This window comes from Salmo salar, chromosome 25, assembly GCF_965601325.2.
Source record: "Salmo salar chromosome 25, fSalSal1, whole genome shotgun sequence".
NCBI classification, from domain to species: Eukaryota; Metazoa; Chordata; class Actinopteri; order Salmoniformes; family Salmonidae; genus Salmo; species Salmo salar.
The window spans coordinates 11,122,705-11,145,650 of NC_138315.1; the positions used below are offsets into that span (position 1 = coordinate 11,122,705).

At 42.5% G+C, this 22,946-nt stretch overlaps 2 protein-coding genes across 2 annotated transcripts; one reads left to right on the forward strand and one right to left on the reverse strand.

The window, feature by feature from the left end:
• Positions 1-10,533: 10,533 nt before the first annotated feature.
• Positions 10,534-15,554, reverse strand: akap19 (A-kinase anchoring protein 19). Its single transcript, XM_045707703.2, has 2 exons — positions 15,006-15,554; positions 10,534-13,663 (listed from the first exon to the last, which is right to left on the reverse strand). The coding sequence occupies exon 2, from the start codon at positions 13,463-13,465 to the stop codon at positions 13,196-13,198; it is 270 nt and encodes an 89-aa protein (XP_045563659.1). The 5' UTR covers positions 13,466-13,663; positions 15,006-15,554; the 3' UTR covers positions 10,534-13,195.
• A 1,489-nt stretch (positions 15,555-17,043) lies between these two features.
• On the forward strand, positions 17,044-21,108 carry gdf-8 (myostatin 1b). Its single transcript, NM_001123634.1, is given in 3 exon segments — positions 17,044-17,533; positions 18,062-18,429; positions 19,621-21,108. Coding segments are annotated over 3 exon segments (1,122 nt in total). The 5' UTR covers positions 17,044-17,160; the 3' UTR covers positions 20,002-21,108.
• The last annotated feature ends 1,838 nt before the right edge of the window (positions 21,109-22,946 follow it).

A 22,946-nucleotide genomic window follows, 5' to 3' on the forward strand; every position in this document is an offset into this window, starting at 1 on the left:
TCAACAATAATCTTCATTTTAATTTGACTTCACAAACAACAAGCTGACTTGCCTAGTTAAATAAATAAAAAACAAGAGGGCTTAATTGGAGTATTTCTTCTGAGCCAAGGTCTATATAAAATAACTTAGCCTACCTCAGCCAGTTATGTGACTTTTAAAAGCATCTTTCACAGGACTGTTTATTTTATTTATTAGGCCTACTTAAAATTGCAACTGGCCAAAAAGGTAGCGTTCTACATAAAACAATCATTTAAAGAAAAAAAGGCAACGTCTGTGTCTGAATGTCTGTATCGGGAGTCTCGGCATAACCTGCTCCTGTTACAAAACGAACAGAAAATACTGTCAGCATGAGACCTAAAATAGCCATGGATAAGCACTAACAATAATCACAATAATGTTAGTAGCCTATATGACTATTTATTAAGTACTAGGTTACTTAGTGTTTTCCTCTGAGCATGCTACCCAAAACACACACAAGGACTCCGCACTCCTGAGCGCATCCGATTTGTCTCGACGTCTGGAATTCAATCAGCTCAGTTTGATTTGCGGCCTCATCCAGCGAGGGTATCGTTTTCTTAGCAAGGGAGGTGAATTCTCCACCAGGGCGGGCTGTGAAAGGATCACATACAAACGCAATGATATCCTTGGGCATGCTCTTGTAAATTAATCTGTTGTAATTAATCTGGTGGAGAAATTGTCCCTCAGGTGCTTGATGAAATCTTCCATCACCTCTGAAAATGCTGTGGCCTGGTCCCTCTGCCTGTCGTTTCTTCAGTGTGATGAAATGCAGTAGCCTTCCAGATGAACTCGAGCTTCCTAGTAAAGGCCTTAAGTTTTTCCACCATGTCCACGATTGTTGTCCCTCTTCCTTGTAATTGCAGATTTAACCCGTTTAAGTGACAGAATATGTCAGCCCAAAAAAAAGCAACATTAGAGAGGAATTCCTTTCATTTCCAGAATACGAAGGTGGTCACTTCCCTCATTTAGCTTTTTCTGAGAAAACCCACAACCTGGTCATGTAGCTCATAGAATCTTTCTAGACATTTTCCTTTACTCAGCCAGCACACGTTGTTGTGAAGCAGGAGATGCATAGTACCTTCGCCCCCACCTACATGTACAGATTACCTCAACTAGCCTGTACCGGTGCCCCCTGTATATAGCCTCGTTATTCTTATTGTGTTACTTATTATTACTTTTTATTTTAGCCTACTTGGTAAATATTTTCTTAACTCTTCTTGAACTGCACTGTTGGTTATGGGCTTGTAAGTAAGCATTTCACGGTAAAGTCTCCACTTGTTGTATTAGGCACATGTGGCAAATAAAGTTTGATTTGATCATCATGGGTGGCCTCTGTCTTTTTTTGTGTTTTTTTTTTTTGTGACAGAATCAATGTTAGGTGCTTGATGTCCCCCTGATAAAGTTGATTATGCGTATGACTTTATCCATCACATCTTTTAGCTCAGTGTTTAGTCTGGCACACAGCACACTCTGATGGATGAGACAATGCAAGCCATTCATTTTTGGGGTGATTTCCTTCAACCCGCTGACCAGGCCTCTGTGTCTGACCACCACAGCAGGAGCCCCATCAATGAACACAAAGTTGACTTTTTCGAAATGACAGGCCATGCTGCGTAAACAATTCTTCCAGCTTTGTGAATAGGATGTCCCTGGTGGCGTGTCCTTCGAGGGGAATCAGTGCCAGTAGCTCTTCTTTAAAGTTATTTCCATGAAAATAACAGACAAAAAGTATGTGAACCCTTTGGAATTACCTGGATTTCTGCGTAAATTGGTCATCAAATTTGATCTGATCTTCATCTAAGTCACAACAATAGATAAACAGTGTGCTTAAACTAATAACACAATTTTTCTTGTCTATATTGAATACATCATTTAAACATTCACAGTGTAGGTTGGAAAAAGTATGTGGACCCCTAGACTAGTGACTTCTCCAAAAGCTAATTGGGGTCAGGAGTCAGCTAACCTGGACTACAATGTATTTTTTTATTTAACCTTTATTTAACCAGGTAGGCAAGTTGAGAACAAGTTCTCATTTACAATTGCGACCTGGCCAAGATAAAGCAAAGCAGTTCGACAACATACAACAACACAGAGTTACACATGGAGTAAAACAAACATACAGTCAATAATACAGTAGAAAAATAAGTCTATATACAATGTGAGATAAGAGAGGTAAAGGCAAAAAGGCCATGGTGGCAAAGTAAATACAATATAGCAAGTAAAACACTGGAATGGTAGTAGAAGAAAGTGCAAAATAGAAATAATGGGGTGCAAAGGAGCTAAATAAATAAATAATTAAATACAGTAGGGGAAGAGGTAGTTGTTTGGGCTAAATTATAGATGGGCTATGTACAGGTGCAGTGATCTGTGAGCTGCTCTGACAGCTGGTGCTTAAAGCTAGTGAGGGAGATAAGTGTTTCCAGTTTCAGAGATTTTTGTAGTTCGTTCCAGTCATTGGCAGCAGAGAACTGGAAGGAGAGACGGCCAAAGGAGGAATTGGCTTTGGGGATGACCAGAGAGAGATACCTGCTGGAGCGCGTGCTACAAGTGGGTGCTGCTATGGTGACCAGTGAGCGGAGATAAGGGGGGACTTTACCTAGCAGGGTCTTGTAGATGACCTGGAGCCAGTGGGTTTGGCGATGAGTATGAAGCGAGGGCCAGCCAACGAGAGCGTACAGGTCGCAGTGGTGGGTAGTATATGGGGCTTTGGTGACAAAACGGATGGCACTGTGATAGACTGCATCCAGTTTGAGTAGGGTATTGGAGGCTATTTTGTAAATGACATCGTCGAGGATCGGGAGGATGGTCAGTTTTACGAGGGTATGTTTGACAGCATGAGTGAAGGATGCTTTGTTGTGAAATAGGAAGCCAATTCTAGATTTATCTTTGGATTGGAGATGTTTGATGTGAGTCTGGAAGGATAGTTTACAGTCTAACCAGACACCTAGGTATTTGTAGTTGTCCACATATTCAAAACCGTCCAGAGTATTGATGCTGGACAGGCGCACAGGTGCAGGCAGCGATCGTTTGAAGAGCATGCATTTAGTTTTACTTGTATTTAAGAGCAGTTGGAGGCCACGGAAGGAGAGTTGTATGGCATTGAAGCTCGTCTGGAGGGTTGTTAACACTGTGTCTAAAGAAGGGCCAGAAGTATACAGAATGGTGTCGTCTGCGTAGAGGTGGATCAGAGACTCACCAGCAGCAAGAGCGACATCATTGATGTATACAGAGAAAAGAGTTGGCCCAAGAATTGAACCCTGTGGCACCCCCATAGAGACTACCAGAGGCCCGGACAACAGGCCCTCCGATTTGACACACTGAACCCTATCAGAGAAGTAGTTGGTGAACCAGGCGAGGCAGTCATTTGAGAAACCAAGGCTATTGAGTCTGCCGATGAGGATGTGGTGATTGACAGGTCAATGAATACGGCAGCACAGTATTGTTTCTTATCGATGGCGGTTACGATATCGTTTAGGACCTTGAGCGTGGCTGAGGTGCACCCATGACCAGCTCTGAAACCAGATTGCATAGCGGAGAAGGTGCGGTGGGATTCGAAATGGTCGGTAAAATCGGTCCAGATTTTGCAGCTCTTTCAGAACATCAGCTGAATGGATTTGGGAGAAGGAGAAATGGGGAAGGCTTGGGCGAGTAGCTGTGGGGGGTGCAGTGCTGTTGACTGCGGTAGGGGTAGCCAGGTAGAAAGCATGGCCAGCCGTAGAAAAATGCTTATTGAAATTCTCAATTATAGTGGGTTTATCGGTGGTGATAGTTTCCTATCCTCAGTGCTGTGGGCAGCTGGGAGGAGGTGTTCTTATTCTCCATGGACTTTACAGTGTCCCAGAACTTTTTTGAGTTTGTGTTGCAGGAAGCAAATTTCTGCTTGAAAAACTAGCCTTGGCTTTTCTAACTGCCTGTGTATATTGGTTTCTAACTTCCCTGAAAAGTTGCATATCACGGGGGCTGTTCGATGCTAATGCAGAACACCACAGGATGTTTTTGTGTTGGTTAAGGGCAGTCAGGTCTGGAGAGAACCAAGGGCTATATCTGTTCCTGGTTCTAAATTTCTTGAATGGGGCATGCTTATTTAAGATGGAGAGGAAGGTATTTAAAAAAAATAACCAGGCATCCTCTACTGACGGGATGAGGTCAATATCCTTCCAGGATACCCGGGCCAGGTCAATTAGAAAGGCTTGCTCGCTGAAATGTTTCAGGGAGTGTTTGACAGTGATGAGTGGAGGTCGTTTGACCGCTGACCCATTACGGATGCAGGCAATGAGGCAGTGATCGCTGAGATCTTGGTTGAAAACAGCAGAGGTGTATTTAGAGGGCAAGTTGGTTAGGATGATATCTATGAGGGTGCACGTGTTTACGGCTTTGGGGTGGTACCTGGTGGGTTCATTAATAATTTGTGTGAGATTGAGGGCATCAAGCTTGGATTGTAGGATGGCTGGGGTGTTAAGCATGTCCCAGTTTAGGTCACCTAGCAGTACGAGCTCTGAAGATAGATCAGTTCACATATCAGTTCACATATGGTGTCCAGAGCACAGCTGGGGGCCGAGGGTGGTCTATAGCAGGCAGCAACGGTGAGAGACTTGTTTTTAGAGAGATGGATTTTTAAAAGTAGAAGTTCAAATTGTTTGGGTACAGACCTGGATAGTAGGAAAGAACTCTGCAGGCAATCTCTGCAGTAGATTGCAACACCGCCCCTTTTGGCCGTTCTATCTTGTCTGAAAATGTTGTAGTTAGGGAGGAAGATTTCAGAGTTTTTGGTGGACTTCCTAAGCCAGGATTCAGACACGGCTAGGACATCCGGGTTGGCAGAGTGTGCCAAAGCAGTGAATAAAACAAACTTAGGGAGGCTTCTAATGTTAACATGCATGAAACCAAGGCTATTACGGTTCCAGAAGTCATCAAAAGAGAGCGCCTGGGGAATAGGAGTGGAGCTAGGCACTGCAGGGCCTGGATTCACCTCTACATCACCAGAGGAACAGAGGAGGACTAGGATAAGGGTACGGCTAAAAGCTATGAGGATTGGACGTCTTTGACGTCCGGAATAGAGAGTAAAAGGAGCAGGTTTCTGGGGGCGATAAAATAGCTTCAAGGTATAATGTACAGACAAAGGTATGGTAGGATGTGAATACAGTGGAGGTAAACCTAGGCATTGAGTGATGAGAGAGATATTGTCTCTAGAAACATCATTGAAACCAGAAGATGTCATAGCATGTGTGGGTGGAGGAACTGAGAGGTTGGATAAGGTATAATGAGCAGGGCTAGAGGCTCTACAATGAAATAAGCCAATAAACACTAACCAGAACAGCAATGGACAAGGCATATTGACATTAAGGAGAGGCATGCTTAGCCGAGTGATCAAAGGGTCCAGTGAGAATTAGACAGCTAGCCGAGCCATAGGTAGCAAGCTGGTGGAAGATGGAGGGAGGTCTGTTTTTAGCCACCTCGTGCGTTTCCGTCTGTAGATTAGTGGGGTTCCGTGTGGTAGGGGGGACCAGTCAAATTGGCAAAATAGTTATAATTATAGTGGCCCAAGAAAATTGACCGATAGACCTATTCAGATAGCAGCCGATAAGACAGCTAACGATTAGCGGGCCGCAGATGGGCGTTCAGGTTACGTCGCGACGGAGGGGCCAGTTGGATAACTCCCTCGGGCAGATAACGTCGGTAGTCCAGTCGTGAAGGCCCGATGGGGCTCCGCATCGGCAGTAAAACGGGTCCGGATAGGTGATTGTAGCCCAGGAGTGGCTGATGGAACTCTTCAGCTGGCTAGCTCCGGAATAATTTATGTTAGCTCCGGGACCGACGTTTGCCAATAGTCATTCAGGTAGCAGCTAGCTAGCTGCAAGATCCAGGTGTAAATGTCCAGAGCCTGCGGTAGAAATCCGGGGATATGGAGAGAGAATAGTTCCGGTATGCTCTGGTCTGAGTCGCGCTGTACAAAACTGGCGATAGATTTTCAAGCTAATGGATAGTTGAACTCCAACGTTAGCCAGTGAACTGGCCAACCTCTGGCTAGCTTCTGTTGTGGATTTCAGATTTGAGGTAAATAATACTTTTTTGATTTTTTATTGGTGAGGCGGGTTGCAGACAAGTGTTTTGAGGTTGAGTTTTTAGAAGAAGAAAAAATATATATATACAATCATTGAGATGAGATTGGCGACGTTGGTTAGAGCTGCCTTGCCCTATAAAAAACACTCACAAAATGTGAGTTTGCTGTTTCAAGAAGCATTGCCTGATGTGAACCATGCCTCAAACAAAAGAGATCTCAGAAGACCTAATATTAAGAATTGTTGACTTGCATAAAGCTGGAAAGGGTTACAAAAGTATCTCTAAAAGCCTTGATGTTCATCAGTCCACGGTAAAACAAATTGTCTATAAATGGAGAAAGTTCAGCACTGTTGCTACTCTCCCTAGGAGTGGCTGTCCTGCAAAGATGACTGCAAGAGCACAGTGCAGAACGCTCAATGAGGTTAAAAATGTTGGCATAAAAAAAAAGTTGTGGACTACATTTACATTTACATTTAAGTCATTTAGCAGACGCTCTTATCCAGAGCGACTTACAAATTGGTGCATTTACCTTATAATATCCAGTGGAACAACCACTTTACAATAGTGCATCTAAATCTTTTAAGGGGGGGGTTAGAAGGATTACTTTATCCTATCCCAGGTATTCCTTGAAGAGGTGGGGTTTCAGGTGTCTCTGGAAGGTGGTGATTGACTCCGCTGTCCTGGCGTCGTGAGGGAGCTTGTTCCACCATTGGGGTGCCAGAGCAGCGAACAGTTTTGACTGGGCTGAGCGGGAACTGTGCTTCCTCAGAGGTAGGGAGGCGAGCAGGCCAGAGGTGGATGAACGGAGTGCCCTTGTTTGGGTGTAGGGCCTGATCAGAGCCTGAAGGTACGGAGGTGCCGTTCCCCTCACAGCTCCGTAGGCAAGCACCATGGTCTTGTAGCGGATGCGAGCTTCGACTGGAAGCCAGTGGAGAGAGCGGAGGAGCGGGGTGACGTGAGAGAACTTGGGAAGGTTGAACACCAGACGGGCTGCGGCGTTCTGGATGAGTTGTAGGGGTTTAATGGCACAGGCAGGGAGCCCAGCCAACAGCGAGTTGCAATAATCCAGACGGGAGATGACAAGTGCCTGGATTAGGACCTGCGCCGCTTCCTGTGTGAGGCAGGGTCGTACTCTGCGAATGTTGTAGAGCATGAACCTACAGGATCGGGTCACCGCCTTGATGTTGGTGGAGAACATCAAGGCTACGTACAGCAGACCTGTTTTTCCCCACCAATCAACGCACAGAGAAATGGACTAAAAATAATAATTTAATAGAGACATTGGTGATTTTATGAGCTTAATCAAATCTAAATTATTGTTATTTTCACTGAATTAATGATGTACTAATACGACGTGTTAATGTTGTTCTGTTCAATTTGTAGTGTAGGCCTATTAATTGTGCTAATATTATATGTTAATTATGTTCTGGCTTGCCGACTATGAGCCCAGACAAAATTTGGCCCGAGGCCAAACCTAGTTGACGAAACCTGTCCTAAAGCTTCTGAACCATTATATCAAAGCTAGTTGGTGTGATCCATTAATTCCATTAAGTCATTTAGACATCTCCTGGACCTGACCGTCTATCAGCTAATCTAATGATGAAATAAATGTTACAGGGACATAATACAGGTGCAGAGGGAGCTGTTGGATCTGCATAGGCAAGGGTTGACCACATGATAAAATCTGAGTTCAAACCGTAGGTAGTGGATATTCAGACGGCAGATCCAAAGGTTAAGGTTAGGCAATAGCTATATGGAAATTGGTTTAGGTTAGTGTAAAGGTAGCCTTGATTCCAGCCGCCCTAAGTGTGTCAAGCCATTCTCAAATGCGAATACAGTGTTGCAGAGGAGGCTGGTGGGAGAAGCTAAAAGAGGACGAGCTCATTGTAATGGAATGAGCTCGTCCTCCTATAGCTCCTCCCACCGCCTCCTCTGCAGTGTTGAGATCTGGTAAAAAAGAGACTAGGGTAAGGGTTAGGATCATTATTGGATAATAACCTTGGATGATGCTCTGGATCAATGGCCCCATTTATACAGGGTGCTAACTGGCATCCTGTGTCCTGATCTTGCCCACATTCTGATTGTGCCCACATCTTTAAAAAGGTGTAGATGATTAAAATAGCTGAAATTGATCAGGTCTTCCTGACCATTTCGGAAGTAGTCGGGATGAATTGATTGGTTCGATGGATTAAATAGATTTTTTTCTCTCACCCATCTACACATAATACCCCATAATGACAGTGAAAATGTGTTGTTAGATATTTTAGATTTTTGGGGGGAAAATGAAATACAGAAATATCACATTTACATAAGTATTCTCAACCCTGAGTCAATACATGTTAGAATCAGCATTGGCGGTGATTACAGCTGTGAGTCTTTCTGGGTAAGTCTCTAAGAACTTGCACACATGTATTGTACAATATTTGCCCATTATTTTCAAAATTCTTCAAACTCTGTCAAATTAGTTGTTGATCATTGCTAGTCAACCATTTTCAAGTCTTGCCATATTTCTAAGCAGATTGAAGTCAAAACTGTAACTTAGCCACTCAGGAACATTAACTGTCTTCTTGGTAAGCAACTCCAGGTTTTAGGTTATTGTCCTGCTGAAAGGTGAATTCATCTCCCACTGTCTGGTGGAACACAGACTGAACCAGGTTTTCCTCTAGGATTTTTCCTGTGCTTAGCTCCATTCCTTTTATTTTGTATCCTGAAAAACTCCCCTGTCCTTAACGATTACAAGCATACCTATAACATGATGCAGCCACCACTATGCTTGAAAATATGGAGAGTGGTAATGTGTTGTATTGGATTTGCCCCAAACATAATACTTTGTATTTCAGGACAAACAAAGTGAATTGCTTTGCCATTTTACTATAGTGCCTTGTTGCAAACATGGTGCATGTTTTGGAATATTTGTATTCTGTACAGGCTTCCTTCTTTTCACTCTGTCAATTAGGTTAGTATTGTGGAGTAACTATAGTGTTGTTGATCCTTCCTCAGTTCTTTCCTATCACAGCCATTAAACTCTAACTGTTTTAAAGTCACCATTGGTCTCATGGTGAAATCCCTGAGTGGTTTCCTTCCTCTCTGGCAACTCAATTAAGGACGTCTGGATCTTTGTAGTGACTGGGTGTATTGATACACCATCCAAAGTGTAATTAATAACTTGCTCAAAGGGATATTTAAAGTCAGTTTTTTTTTATTTTTACCCATCTACCAATAAGTGCACTTCTTTGTGAGGGATTGGAAAACCTCCCTGGTCTTTGTAGTTGAATCTGTGTTTGAAATTCACTGTTCGACTGAGAGACCTTACAAATGATCTGTATGTGTGGGGTACAGAGGAGGCAGTCATTCAAAAATCATGTTAAACACTATTATTGCACACAGTGAGTATAGGCAACTTATTATGGAACTTGTTAAGCACATTTTTACTCCTAAATGTATTTAGGTTTGCCATAACAAAGGGGTTGAATACTTATTGACACAAGACATTTTCGTTCATTTAGCTAAACATGATTCCACTTTGATATTATGGGGTGCTGTGTGTAGGCCAGTGACACAAAATCTAAATTTAATCAATTTTAAATTCAAGCTGTAACACAATTTTTTTTGAAAAAGTCGAGGGGTGTGGTGAATACTTTCTGAAGGCACTGTATAATATATTAAAGGCACAGTGCATTCAAAATGAGGTTTTCCTGTGTTTTATATCATATTGTGCTAATGAAGCTAACGTTGTAAAAGTGTGCTTTTTTTAAAATCAGTGTCATTTCTTGATAGTTGCTAGTTGAAAATACAATCTACACAGGACCTTCTAATCAGCAGATTTGCATGGGTGGGAGTTTTGGCTTTCCATGGTGACATCACCATGCGGTAAATTGGTCCAAACCTCTCTGCCCATAACAGCAAGTTATCAGTTTCCCCTCCCCACTCAGACCACTCCCAGACAGTCCTAGTAACATTCTCACTTTTATTTTATCAGGTAAGTTGACTGAACACATTCTCATTTACAGCAACGACCTGGGGAATTGTTACACGGGGGAGGATTGGGAAAGAATGAGCCAATAGGAAGCTCGGGATGATTAGTTGGCGATGATGTTATGAGGGCCAGATTGGAAATTTAGCAAGGACACCGGGGTTAACACTCCTACTCTTACAATAAGTCTCATCCAAAAGACGGCACCCTACACAGGGCAATGTCCCCCCCATCACTGCCCTGGGGCATTGGGATCTCCTTACACCAGAGGAAAGAGTACCTCCTACTGGCCCTCCAACGCCATTTCCAGCAGCATCTGGTCTCCTATCCAGGGACAGACTCTGCTTAGCTTCAGAGGCAGGCCAACAGTGGGATGCGTGGTGCTTGAGAAATTTTATTTTAATGGAAATCTATTACAGTAAGGTACTTAAATTGTTACCCAAAAATGATTCCCCCCCCCTTTCGCCAATACCCTTTCTCAAAAAAAGAGATGAAGTCACTTTATTAATGGTAGAAGGCATAGATTTCAGCTTTATTGTCATCACATTTTTGTCATTGATTTATTTACAGACCTGTACAGTGCTGCAGGTTAAATGTATATGATATAAATATAGATGAGTCCTTAGATGCTGGGGAAAAAGAAGCATTAGGATCTCCCAACATACTTTTTTTTTGCCCATAATCAAACTAAAGGCTTGACTGGAAGACTGATGTTACAAGATGTTACTGTTCCCGATATTGAAATATTTAGAAGGAAGGAATCCAGGTATACCTAATTTTGTACATGCGTTGGTATACCTTTGTGTTTCTTTCAAGCTGTAAGCATTGTGAACTGCAACATTGACCATATTATACAAAGCATTTCAATTCTGTGTTTGACATAGCTTCAAAGGCAGAGATAACACCACTACCATAGACGGCTATCACAGTTTTATTATGATGATAGGGGCTTGATATATGGCATGCAGTGCTAGCTGTCTCCTGCATAGTAAAACATAACTTGTTATCAACCAATTCATCCGAGTGAAAAGCAAGCTTGGATTTTTTTTTTTTTATTCATTATGTTTTTTGCAGTGTTATATGTAAATTGTTTAAAACATTAGCTGAAGCAGTGATAAGTGTTCTGTTTCTAAGCCACGTGTCAAACTCATTCCCTGCAGGTTTTCGCTCCTCCCTTGTACTTGATTGATGAATTAATTTCACTAATTAGTAAAGAACTCCCCTCACCTGGTTGCCTGGGTCTTAACTGAAAGGAAAAAAACTAAAACCAGCAGACATTAGGCCCTCCATGGAATGAGTTTGACACCCCAGGTCTAAACTCTCCACCTTCCAGTTCTTAGATTTAGGAGTACAGTATGGGAAAGAAAATTGTCACCGCTAAGCTTTTCAATTTGTTTACATAATTGAATGGGTTCAAGCTTTTAACTGTAACGGATTTTCGGGGGTAGCATTTGAAGCACACCACTACCATTTTCTTTACTGAGCATACCTAATGGATTAGCAGCCGAATCTTACTTGAGATACACACGTCAAATGTCCTTTTCCAGTGAAATAATGTCTACTTGTTCTTTGTGGTGTGTATACAATAGCACCCTGATTTAATGCTCTGTGTACGTTGCCCAGCCTTGACTAAACCGCCATTTAAAGCTTCTTGAACATCAGTTGTGGTATGGTAGGAACTGACCTGCCATGACTGACTAAAACCCACTGATATGACCTTCTATCTTATAAATGCCATAGGAAAGCCCATCAAACGTATTGTGCTTGTATTACCATTCATTAAGGACTTTGACAGTTGTTCTCCTTTTCCAAACAACTCCACTCTCCATTGTGCGTATGTGTGTCTATGGCCTGTTAAAATAGCATCATACTTTTTTGAGAAGCCATTTGCTCTCAATAAAAATACCATGGCCTTTGAGAGTTGCATATTTGTGCTGTAAATTCTATGGGGCTGATGGCAGTAGTTCCTCATTATGTAGAATACAGTATGTTAAAACCAGGGTGCTTGGCCCAAGACATTTTGGCGAAAGCAAAATGTATTTGTGAACCCGGAGCTCGTTTTGTGTACAAAAGCCAAGTCCCAGTAAAAGTGTGTCAATCCATCCTAGTGCCCTGATTTCCTCAAGGCATGGGGGACTTAGCCAGCCCTCAGGGATGTCCTATTGTCAATGGCATTCAAATTCATAGAATGGGAGGGTGCTGAACCTCTGTAAAACATTCCTAAACATAGCCGCAGGAAGTAGGGGTGCTGAGGGTGCTGCAGCACCCCCTGATAAATCGAAAAAACATAATTAGTGAACTTGGCCTTTATTACTCCTGTATGAGTGGAGAAAAATACTCATCAGCACCCCCAACACAAAACATCTTCCCACGGCCATGTTCGTAGAGCATCATTTCGTCAAAGTGACCGTTGTCAGGTCCTTGGTTGCTGCAGCTCGTCATCGGACATGCTTAATGGGTAGGTGGGCAGGATGAATAATGAGCTCTCCTTTGTTGGTTGACCACAGGCCCCCTGGGATGCCATTATCCAAGAACCCTGAACTGGGAGCTTCTGTCTGGGCAGACAGATGGAGAGGGAGGCATGTACCTGCTGACTCCAGCAAAAAATCTCAAGTGAAAAACATTGGCCATTTGAGGTGCTAATAAATAACTTCCTACATCGGACCTGCTATTTGGCCACAGGATGGCACGCGTCAAGCGGAAACGATAGATATTCACTGAAAGGCAGAACCGGTCATTTTCAAAGCAGGATTCAATGATACTCTTCTTCTTTATCGGCTCCCAAGACAAAGCTATCACACACCCCAGCTCGGAACTCTCATCTAGCTAACGATGGAGACAAGCACATGGTCTGGATTGAAAATGAGAGGATTAACCAAGGTCTTTGTCCAAGTATGAATTAAACAGAAAAATGGCTTTGGACCATAGAATGGCATCAACATCTTGCATCAGTTAGTAGATCTTCGTAGTGTATTGTTTCAACCTGAATGAGAGTGATGTCTGTCTGTCTGTCTGTCTGTCTGTCTGGCATCCAGTAGTCCTCTTTTCCCCCAGAGGTTCAAGGTAAATCCCATAACAGAAATACCACTCTCTGGCAATGCCTTTCCAGTTGGCCGATGCCGCCCCCCCCCCCACCTCCCCCCCTCATGGCACATCACACTCAATGTAGGGGATGTCAATGTAGCGGCTGTCCACCTCCAACCACTGCTGCACGGCCCGGGCCACTATCTCCTCCGACAGCCGCTGGGCATACTCCAGCAGGATGGGGTCCACCCGGGCAGAGTCGACCGCGGACCCCGTCTCATAGTGGACCAGCAGTGTGTTCTCGCCCTGCCACTTCCCAGGATTGCCGTCCGCCTTCACCGAGTTGGCGTACTGGATCGGATCACTCTTCTTGGATTTGACGCATCCCATTATATAAATAATGGAGCATTGATCTCAGAGAGGAGGGGAGAGAGAAGGTGGTGAAGGAGGAATGTGTCGGAGGGGGGCTTGGCCCCTGGTTAAGAAGCGACGGCTAGGAAGCCGATTCTTGTCTGAACTGAGCTGCGCTGAAATAGTCCAGACAGTCAGCCATGCTCCTATGCTGCCCTACTTATATCTTCCCCTGTGCTGTAAGGAGAGAGAAGAGGGAAAGGATTTCAGTGATTTATTTTCCATCAGAATCTGCCTAAAATTACCAAATGGCAGAGGAAAGAATTGAGAGGCCTACTATTTAGACAGTGACTTAGCATCATTACCCCTATTACCACACAGCAGCAGTAGCTACAGGTAACTGCTAAAATAAAGGAAAACACTAACATGAAGCCACCACGAGTCAGAACAACTTTGATGCACCTTGGCTTACATAGATTTTATGCTCATCAAACCATTCAGTGATCACTTGTTCCCTGTGGATGGGGGCATTGTTATCCTATGGGGGCATAACCACAGTAGCCAAAATAATGGCCTGCCTAGAATTGGTATACTTGACCCTAAGCATTATGGGATGTGAATTTCTTAATTAACTCAGGAACCACACCTTTGTGGCAGCACTTGCTTTCAATGCACTTTGTATCCCTAATTTACTTAAGTGTTTCCATGGCAGTTACCTGTATCACCTAGCACACAAAGCCTAGACTAGGCAGTTGTAGTGACCTTTGGGGAAAAGGTGAGTCTATGACAGCTGCTATTTGGGCTTACAGTAGTTATTTTGAACATCACTTGTATGTATTACCCATGATCTTGTTGTTTGTATCCTCAAGTCTTTTCAGTCTTCATAAATAGACCACGTGACTCTAGGTTTAACGCACAAAACACTGATGTTATTTGCTGTAGTCTCCATCTGTCCTGGTGTGTTGCCTCAGTCCTTCCTGATCCAGACTCACAGCGGCGGGCGTGTGATTATTTATATTAGACAGAGCAGCACACTATTATATCATCCTGTTCATCTCTTACATAGGAGGAGCTTTTTACCGAAGCTGCAAAAATGATGCCATTGTAGCTTGTGCTTTTTGACAGAGGCTACTGCTTACCTAAATACAGTGCTGAGCCATAAAACGTCAACCAGATTTTTGTTACATGTACACATCATTTCACATTGTGGGAAAATAGGATATTGTCTGTTACATATATCTCAAGCACGTCACTCTAGCCCTGATATCATGGGAAGCGACCCTTGAAACCCTCTCCCCACCTTTAACTATAACCCACCTTTATTGAATTAATAAAGGCATATATGGAAGAATGTCACTATTCAAATGTGAACATAAAAGGTCCAGGAGAAATACTAGCCCGGGTGGAGGAAGGGCGAAATGGTTGTCAGCGTTGGAAATAGGCTTCTGAGAATTCCTACATGAGCGTATTTCTGTTCAATATACCATATGTTTAGAGGTAGCGTCTAGTCCATTTCATACACAGTTACCAGAAAAATAGGTACATATAATATTGCTGAAGCGTGGGATAGGGAGCCTACCTTCAAGAAGACTCTTGGAAAAGTAGGACCGGATGCGTTTCCCTCCATGAATATCAAATTCATCCAGTAGGAAAACACATCGTTTTCTCTTGAACGACACGTTTCAATAAAGAAGTGTCATACATCCACACGGTTTGTGAACCGAAATCACCAAACGTGCCGCCTCTCGGACTGTATCTACTCCGTCTCAAACCGCCGAATATGCGTCCAAGGCTTGAACGTGAAACTTGTCAAGGCAGCGAACACATTGGTCAGGTTTCTCTCTCAGCACGACATTTCCACGAAGTTACCAAACTGGGCATTCAATGTTCCACCATACCACATTGTGCAGTAATCCCACTAAATACAAACATCGATTTAATTAAACTCTTAAATCCTGGAATAGTCGGACATGGAGGACTATACCTTCTTCTTGCCATCATTCTGCTGGAGATTTTACATACATCATCGTTGAAAGTGTTGCCTGTTTGACTCAACGTTCTGAAGGCAGTTGTAGGACATATTTTCTTATATGTATTAAACAGCAGTTAGTAAAGTGCAGAACGGGTTGTGGAGATAAATTGTGCGCGTTCACACAGGCTACTGTTACTTGTAGAATATCACCCTCTTGTGGAGCATGGTGGCTCCATGCTTGACTCCTCAGTGACTATTGAAATGTTTATAGTAAGGAATATAGTCAGTTGTTTCTATAATGCTATCTATCTATAGATTATATTCCTGTCTCTTGCCTTTGATGGAAGTGTACCCACGTTTAGCTTCCTTGTATCAAACCTTTCTAAGGCTACCAATGCGTCTGCCGAGAGGTCTGGACCATTATGGCACGAGGTATATTAGCGAGCTTTCCCAATAGCCACTGCAGTCGCACTGTGTCAGATTTTCAGTTATGAGTTATCGGATATGTTCAAAACCAATTAGTGTCATTTAAAAAAAATATATATATGACGAATTCGTAAAACTGTAAAACTCGTTGGACGAGTGTGCGTAAAACGGTATAATGTACATTAGTTACATTCGTTTATGTTTTTGTAAATACAGTATGGTATATTTTCTTTCACATAAGGGTTCCAGTCTCAAATTCGATAACGATAATAGGCTATAATTAAACCATTCATTGACCTAACATAGTGCCATGACATTCATATTGCTGCGTAACATGTGCATAACGTGGGCGATTTGATTGACTCTTGTGAGCCATACACATATTCTAAATGTCGGTTGCATTGATCTAAATTTGAATCCATATGTTACTGTTTATTTGTGAAGGAAAGTAATATCTCATAACTTGTGCGTAATTTTGCAACTGTTGTTGATAAACCGCACGATGGCACTAAATGTCTGGACTAAAAAGCTTTCGTAAATAGTAAGCACAAACACACCTCAAGACAACAATATCCAGTAGCCTATAGTTTAATACAGTATCGTAGGCCTACAGAAGAACCCATTTCGCCATAAATGTTCAATGCAATAGTATCTATCCTATAGCCAATTGATAAAATAACTTAGCATTTGGAAACAAGTTTAGAAAGAAGTAGGTCTACTCCATGTAGCCTATATCAAGATAGGCTAAAGAGTGGTCCTTGTCATATTTGTAAATTAATATACCTTACATTTTCGAGAGAACCAGATTTAGAGAGTTAGGCAGACTGGTCATATAACTAACTGATCGTAATGAAGGGAAGTCATAACACCGATTAATTTTAACCCTGTCGCGTTGATGGGATGAGCGGAATAAACGCATTTCCTCAGTGGCGTTCCTATGGTGACAGGCTGCGGATTTAAGTTTATGCAATTAATCAATATAACCGCATCCGTAATTTTATTTGACCATTTGCAGAACAGTCTTGTCTTTGATTGATAGTGTAGTTGTCTCAAAACTATTCCGAACCTTGCCATACCTCTTTTAAGGTTTGACAGAAAAATACAGTTGATGTCTGTCCGTTAAACTCATTGTTGCCAGCCCAACCAATCATCGATTTTGACGACACAAAAGAGAGGCCAAAATTGCAGTATAAAAAGGGCTGACGAATTAAAGTATGCCACCTATCAGTGTAGAGCCTGATTTTAAACACAGGCAACTCTGTAGTCCGCCTTCACGCAAATACATATTCACTTTGGGATTTTTTTTTTTTAAATAGCAAACTCCGCACCTTAGATAATGCATGTGATGCAGGTTCTAATTTCTCTGAGTTTTATGGTTGCTTTCGGTTCAATGGGTCTTGGTGATCAAACGGCGCACCACCAATCCCCGGCCACGGATGACGGTGAGCAGTGCTCAACCTGCGAGGTCCGACAGCAGATCAAAAACATGAGATTACACGCCATCAAGTCACAAATTCTTAGCAAACTGCGACTCAAGCACGCGCCCAATATTAGCCGAGATGTTGTCAAGCAGCTCTTGCCTAAGGCACCACCTTTGCAGAAACTTCTTGACCAGTATGATGTACTTGGAGATGACAATAAGGATGGAGTTATGGAAGATGATGATGAACATGCCATCACAGAAACAATCATGACAATGGCCACTGAACGTAAGTTGTATATGCTATTATTCAATGCAACACTATATGTCTCAATTTAATAACTTTGAAAAGGCAACAGAGCTCAGCTGGGTTTTTTTTACGCATGGGGCACAGAGCGCACCTTCATGTCTGATCCCGTATTAGGCTACTTGCACCACTATGTTGGAAATAGGTTGACACTTCATAGGAATTATTAATGATTTGCTTATCTGTCATTTCATGTTGACTTGAAACAAATATATAACTTGACGTACGAGCCGAGTTCCATCTTACGAGGTGCTAGTGGCTCTGTTGTTGTGTGGCGGTTCTTAAAACTATATAGGCTGTGTCAATGTGTCATGACATTGTAACTTTAAATATATATTTTGAAAGTGGTTTTCCAAGGGGTTTCGGTAACGAAAACACAATTGTGAATTGTGTTACATACAACCGCAAAAAAAAAGCAGTCATTTAATTTAGTTTAGAAATGTAGTTTAATTGAGAAAATAGATAAGACATTTGCATATTATAATTCAAGTTCTAATTTCTCTCCTCCAGCCGAATCCATCGTCCAAATCGATGGGAAACCCAAGTGTTGCTTTTTCTCCTTCAGTTCGAAGATTCAGGCGAACCGCATACTTCGGGCACAGCTATGGGTGCACCTTCAGCCAGCTGACGAAGTCACCACGGTGTTGCTGCAAATCTCCCGCCTGATCCCTGTCACGGACGGGGGCAGGAACATACAGATCCGGTCTCTAAAGATCGACGTGAATGCAGGAGTCAGCTCTTGGCAGAGTATCGACGTGAAACAAGTGTTGTCGGTGTGGCTGCGGCAACCGGACACGAATTGGGGGATCGAGATTAATGCGTTGGACTCAAAGGGAAATGATCTGGCGGTTACCTCAACTGAAGCCGGAGAAGGACTGGTGAGTTTAGATTTATCTCCCATCGAAGCAATTTACAAATAGGTTTGTAGTTTATCCTCGTGGGATCTATGGGACGTAATCCATAACCAATTTATTAATGCATAATAATGCAATATCAACATTTAACACCCTTGGCAAGAGGGCAAATTCATGTTTGTGTCAAATTGTGTAACCAGACTAATTTAGAACCAGGGCTTCAAATACCAGTTGTTTATAGATACCTACTGATCAGAGGGGTTTTGGCACTCTGTGGATTTGCTCTCATGTGCTCATATTTTAAAATATCTTAGAAGCTTTAATATAAACACACATACCTAATTTAAGGAGTTCATCTGTGACAGAATATTTGCCCTTGCCACCAATAATCTCATGTCCTATCACCTGATTACATAAAAATTCACATTGTTCACATGGCCAGAACTTCCAGAAGTCTTCTGTGTGACTGTGCTAATCAGAGTAATTGCCTACAGCCTCTGTTATCACACACACACGCACACACACAGTCTTGTACAACTAACCGTGTGGGGACACAATTCAGTCCCATTAAAAATCGTATTTTCCCTAACCTTAAACCTAACCCTAACCTTAAGCCTAACCCTGACCTTAACCTGAAAACCAAACCTTAAGCATAACCCTGAACCTAGCTCCTAACCCTAAAACTAACCCTAGCCCCTAACCCTAAACCTAATTCTAACCCTAATTCTGACATTAACCCTAAACCCCCTACAAATAGCATTTGACCTTGTGGGAACCAACAAAAATGTCCCCAGTTGGTCAAATATTTGTTTGTTTACTATTCTTGTGGGGACTTCTGGACTTCTATACAAGTATAGTTAAACACATCCACACATGTACACACACACACGTACACACACACACACACGTGTACACACACACACACGTCACACACACACACACACACACACACACACACACACACACACACACACACACACACACACACACACACACACACACACACACACACACACTACATTCTGGTGCAATTAGAATACTTTTTACCAAACCAAGCATTAAAGTAGTGTTTAAAAATGCAATAATTTCAGTGGCACAAAGTATCACAACACCCAAGTTTGAAACCTTGATGTAAAGGATCAGCAATATTAGATTGGAGTAACAAACTCCAATATGTTTCCCAATGTGTCATGTTTCTGTATTGTGTCCTCACAGCAACCCTTCATGGAGGTGAAGATTTCGGAGGGCCCGAAGCGCTCCAGGAGAGATTCGGGCCTGGACTGTGATGAGAACTCCCCCGAGTCCCGCTGCTGCCGGTACCCCCTCACGGTGGACTTTGAAGACTTTGGCTGGGACTGGATTATTGCCCCCAAGCGCTACAAGGCCAACTACTGCTCTGGTGAGTGCGAGTACATGCACCTGCAGAAGTACCCCCACACCCACCTGGTGAACAAGGCTAACCCTCGCGGCACCGCGGGGCCCTGCTGCACCCCCACCAAGATGTCCCCCATCAACATGCTCTACTTCAACCGCAAAGAGCAGATCATCTACGGCAAGATCCCCTCCATGGTGGTGGACCGCTGCGGCTGCTCGTGAGCGAGAGTTCTGCTGGGCAAGGGGAGGGGCTTAGCCAGGGTCTCCACCCTGGACTTTGGGACAGATCCATCCATCACTACCAGTGCTTTCTGCAGAACACAGTGCAATAGAGCCACACTAGCGGCTAAAGAAATGCCTGTCCATTCGCTGAGCAGGCTTCAACCACGGACATGTCTCGTTAGTTTTTTTCATTTTCATTTTCTTCTCTCCTCCAATCACATGTTCGCGCCACAATGGCCTAAAGTCAGAAGGATGTAGGAACACAATGCCTGTTGGACTTGACATGGACACACACCAGACCTAGGTTCAAATAGTATTTTTTTTTTTCTGCAAATACTTTAACGTTTAATGGAGAAGGGTGGGGTTTGCACTTTGGGGAATAATCCATTGGTTCCATTGAACCAGGCAAGCTCAATCAAGTGCAGCTTAAGTATTGGAAATAAAACAAATCATATTTAAACCCAGGTCTGACACACATAGACTAATCCCCCCCCAAGCTTTTACAGCGTACGCTTAACTATCGGTGTGATAATCATATAAGCAATGTTTGAGAGTGAAACCGGGAATCCTCAAGGACTTTTGAAAGGGCTTGGAAAACTATAGCTGAGGACTCAGTCTGAACTGGCCTTCATGCACAATGCCATAAACACCATATACACACACAGCAACAGTGCATTCTTATTCAACTTTTAATCATAGCTTTACCACCATTCAACTGCCTGAACTGCCCTACTCACTTGAATTATTCTTATTGTAAATCAACATTACTGGACAGGAGGACTTGAATCGGAAGCACAATGAGTGCAGTCTACACATTGAGATGTGTTTAAGACAGAGAAATATATTTTGAATGTTAAAACCACGTTTAAACTCTGTCTTACAAATAACACAGTTTGCACTATGGCAAACCAATAGAAAGAATTGGTTGCTACAAAAGTTGTAAAAACTGATTTTGATACGTTTGCTAATTTGTATTGTATATGCCATTTTTTCCATTAGCAGTTGCCTTTCTAAACCACTGTTAGTAAATGTATAAGATCACAAACTAGCAAGAAAACTTTACAATAGCGACTGTATACCTGTTAAACAAATAAAGGTGCTTGCTTATATGTTAAGTTCAGTTATTTCATACAATAGCTTGGTAATGGTATTTCAATGCACAAGGAATACTAGGGGATGTGAATGCATTCTAAACAATGTGCTCTTTCAGCAATGTGTACTGACTGACACAAGTGACATGTGGAATCATATAGAGGTCATTTATAACATTCTTGTCCATGTGCATTTGGTCACAAGCCTCAGTCATGTAAATCTAATCATAAGAGGAAGGTTCTCGTGATAAACACATGAAGACTAATTTATCCATACGGTTCCAATTCGCATACAATAAACATGGTACATTATAGACAGCAATATAGTTCATTATTTTCTGCCCCAAATAGGGCTCAAACTTACAATGTTCTGCACAGCACAACTTATAGCCAACTGTCTTAGCCATCAGAGCAAGAGACAGGTCTGTCATTCCATGAGTGACAATTGGCTTTAGATCTCATGGACGGGGACATCACCGATACACTCTGGCCAACATGCTACAGTCAAGTTTCTCATCCACTACACAGACAATTTAGTCAAAGAGCGCAAGCCACAAAACCATCCCATCCATGGTCCCAATGAGTGTGCCCAGGCTAAGGAACAGCATGGCTCTTACCATACCCTTTCAAATGATTGGAACAACATGGTGCTTTTCAGCTGACCAATCACACAGACCCAGCCACACCTGGTGTTACCATTTCGTTTCATCATCAAAACAACATAAAATAATCAGAGTAGTCTGGATAACGTACAGTGGGATCCGAAATTATTTACAGCCTTGATAAAGATGAGCAAAAAGTACCATATAAATAAGTAGTTAAAAGATTGAGCTATATTGTAAGCACCCAAAAAATATTTTATACTAGTACAATTTTACACTAGAAACTTGGCCGCAGGTGGATCTTCCAGCACAATAACCACAAGCACACATCAAAATCAACAAAGAAATGCTTAATTGACCACAAAATCAACATTTTGTTATGTCCATCTCAGTCTCTGGATTTGAAACACATTGAAAACGTGGTTTGAATTGAAGAGGGAAGTCCAGAAGCGAAGACAAAGGATAGAAAAGGATCTGGAAGTATTATGTTTGGAGGAATGGTCTAAGATCCCTCCCAACATGTTCTCCAATCTCATAAAACATTTGAGAAAAAGGCTCAGTGCCGTTATCCTCGCAAGGTGAGGTATTGAAAACGGTGTCAATAATTTTGAAGAAAAATGATTATTACTTGATATTACTATTTTTCTGAGCAATTGTATTAGAATAAAATATAATTTCTCCAAAATGTTTAGCATAAAATATAGCTCAGTATTTTAATAATTTATTTTATACAGAAATGTTTGTCAATTTTATCAAGCGTATCAATAATTTCAGACCCCACTGGATGTCTCATTCAGTTGAGTTTATCCACCCTTATTCTTTCAACAGATGTCTTCTACTGATGGATAAGCAACAGGAGGTGTGTGAGTTTGTGTGTTCTTGAGTTTGTGGTCAGAAGGCATTGCGGTCTAATGAGAGGATGTGAACTCTTGCATTCTGTCAGCATGACTTATTGGACTGATGGCTTCATGGAGGCTTCACTTCCGCCCAGCAGAGGGCGAACTGAGCAATGGCCCAGAGTGACTTCCTTTCCTGCTGTGAGTTGGAGGCCTGCCATGACAGTCAGGTGGGACTCTAACAGAAGGGTGCAGTGGATTCACAGAACAGCTTTCCTTGAGAGTCAATCTGTTTTTCAAAAGCTTTCCCTTGCCCACTGCCACCCATACTCACGCATACGGACACGTAACAGGTGCATTTCCAGGAAGGAAAGATCTAAGGAAGCAAGTTCTACACATTACATGGGCCCTATACT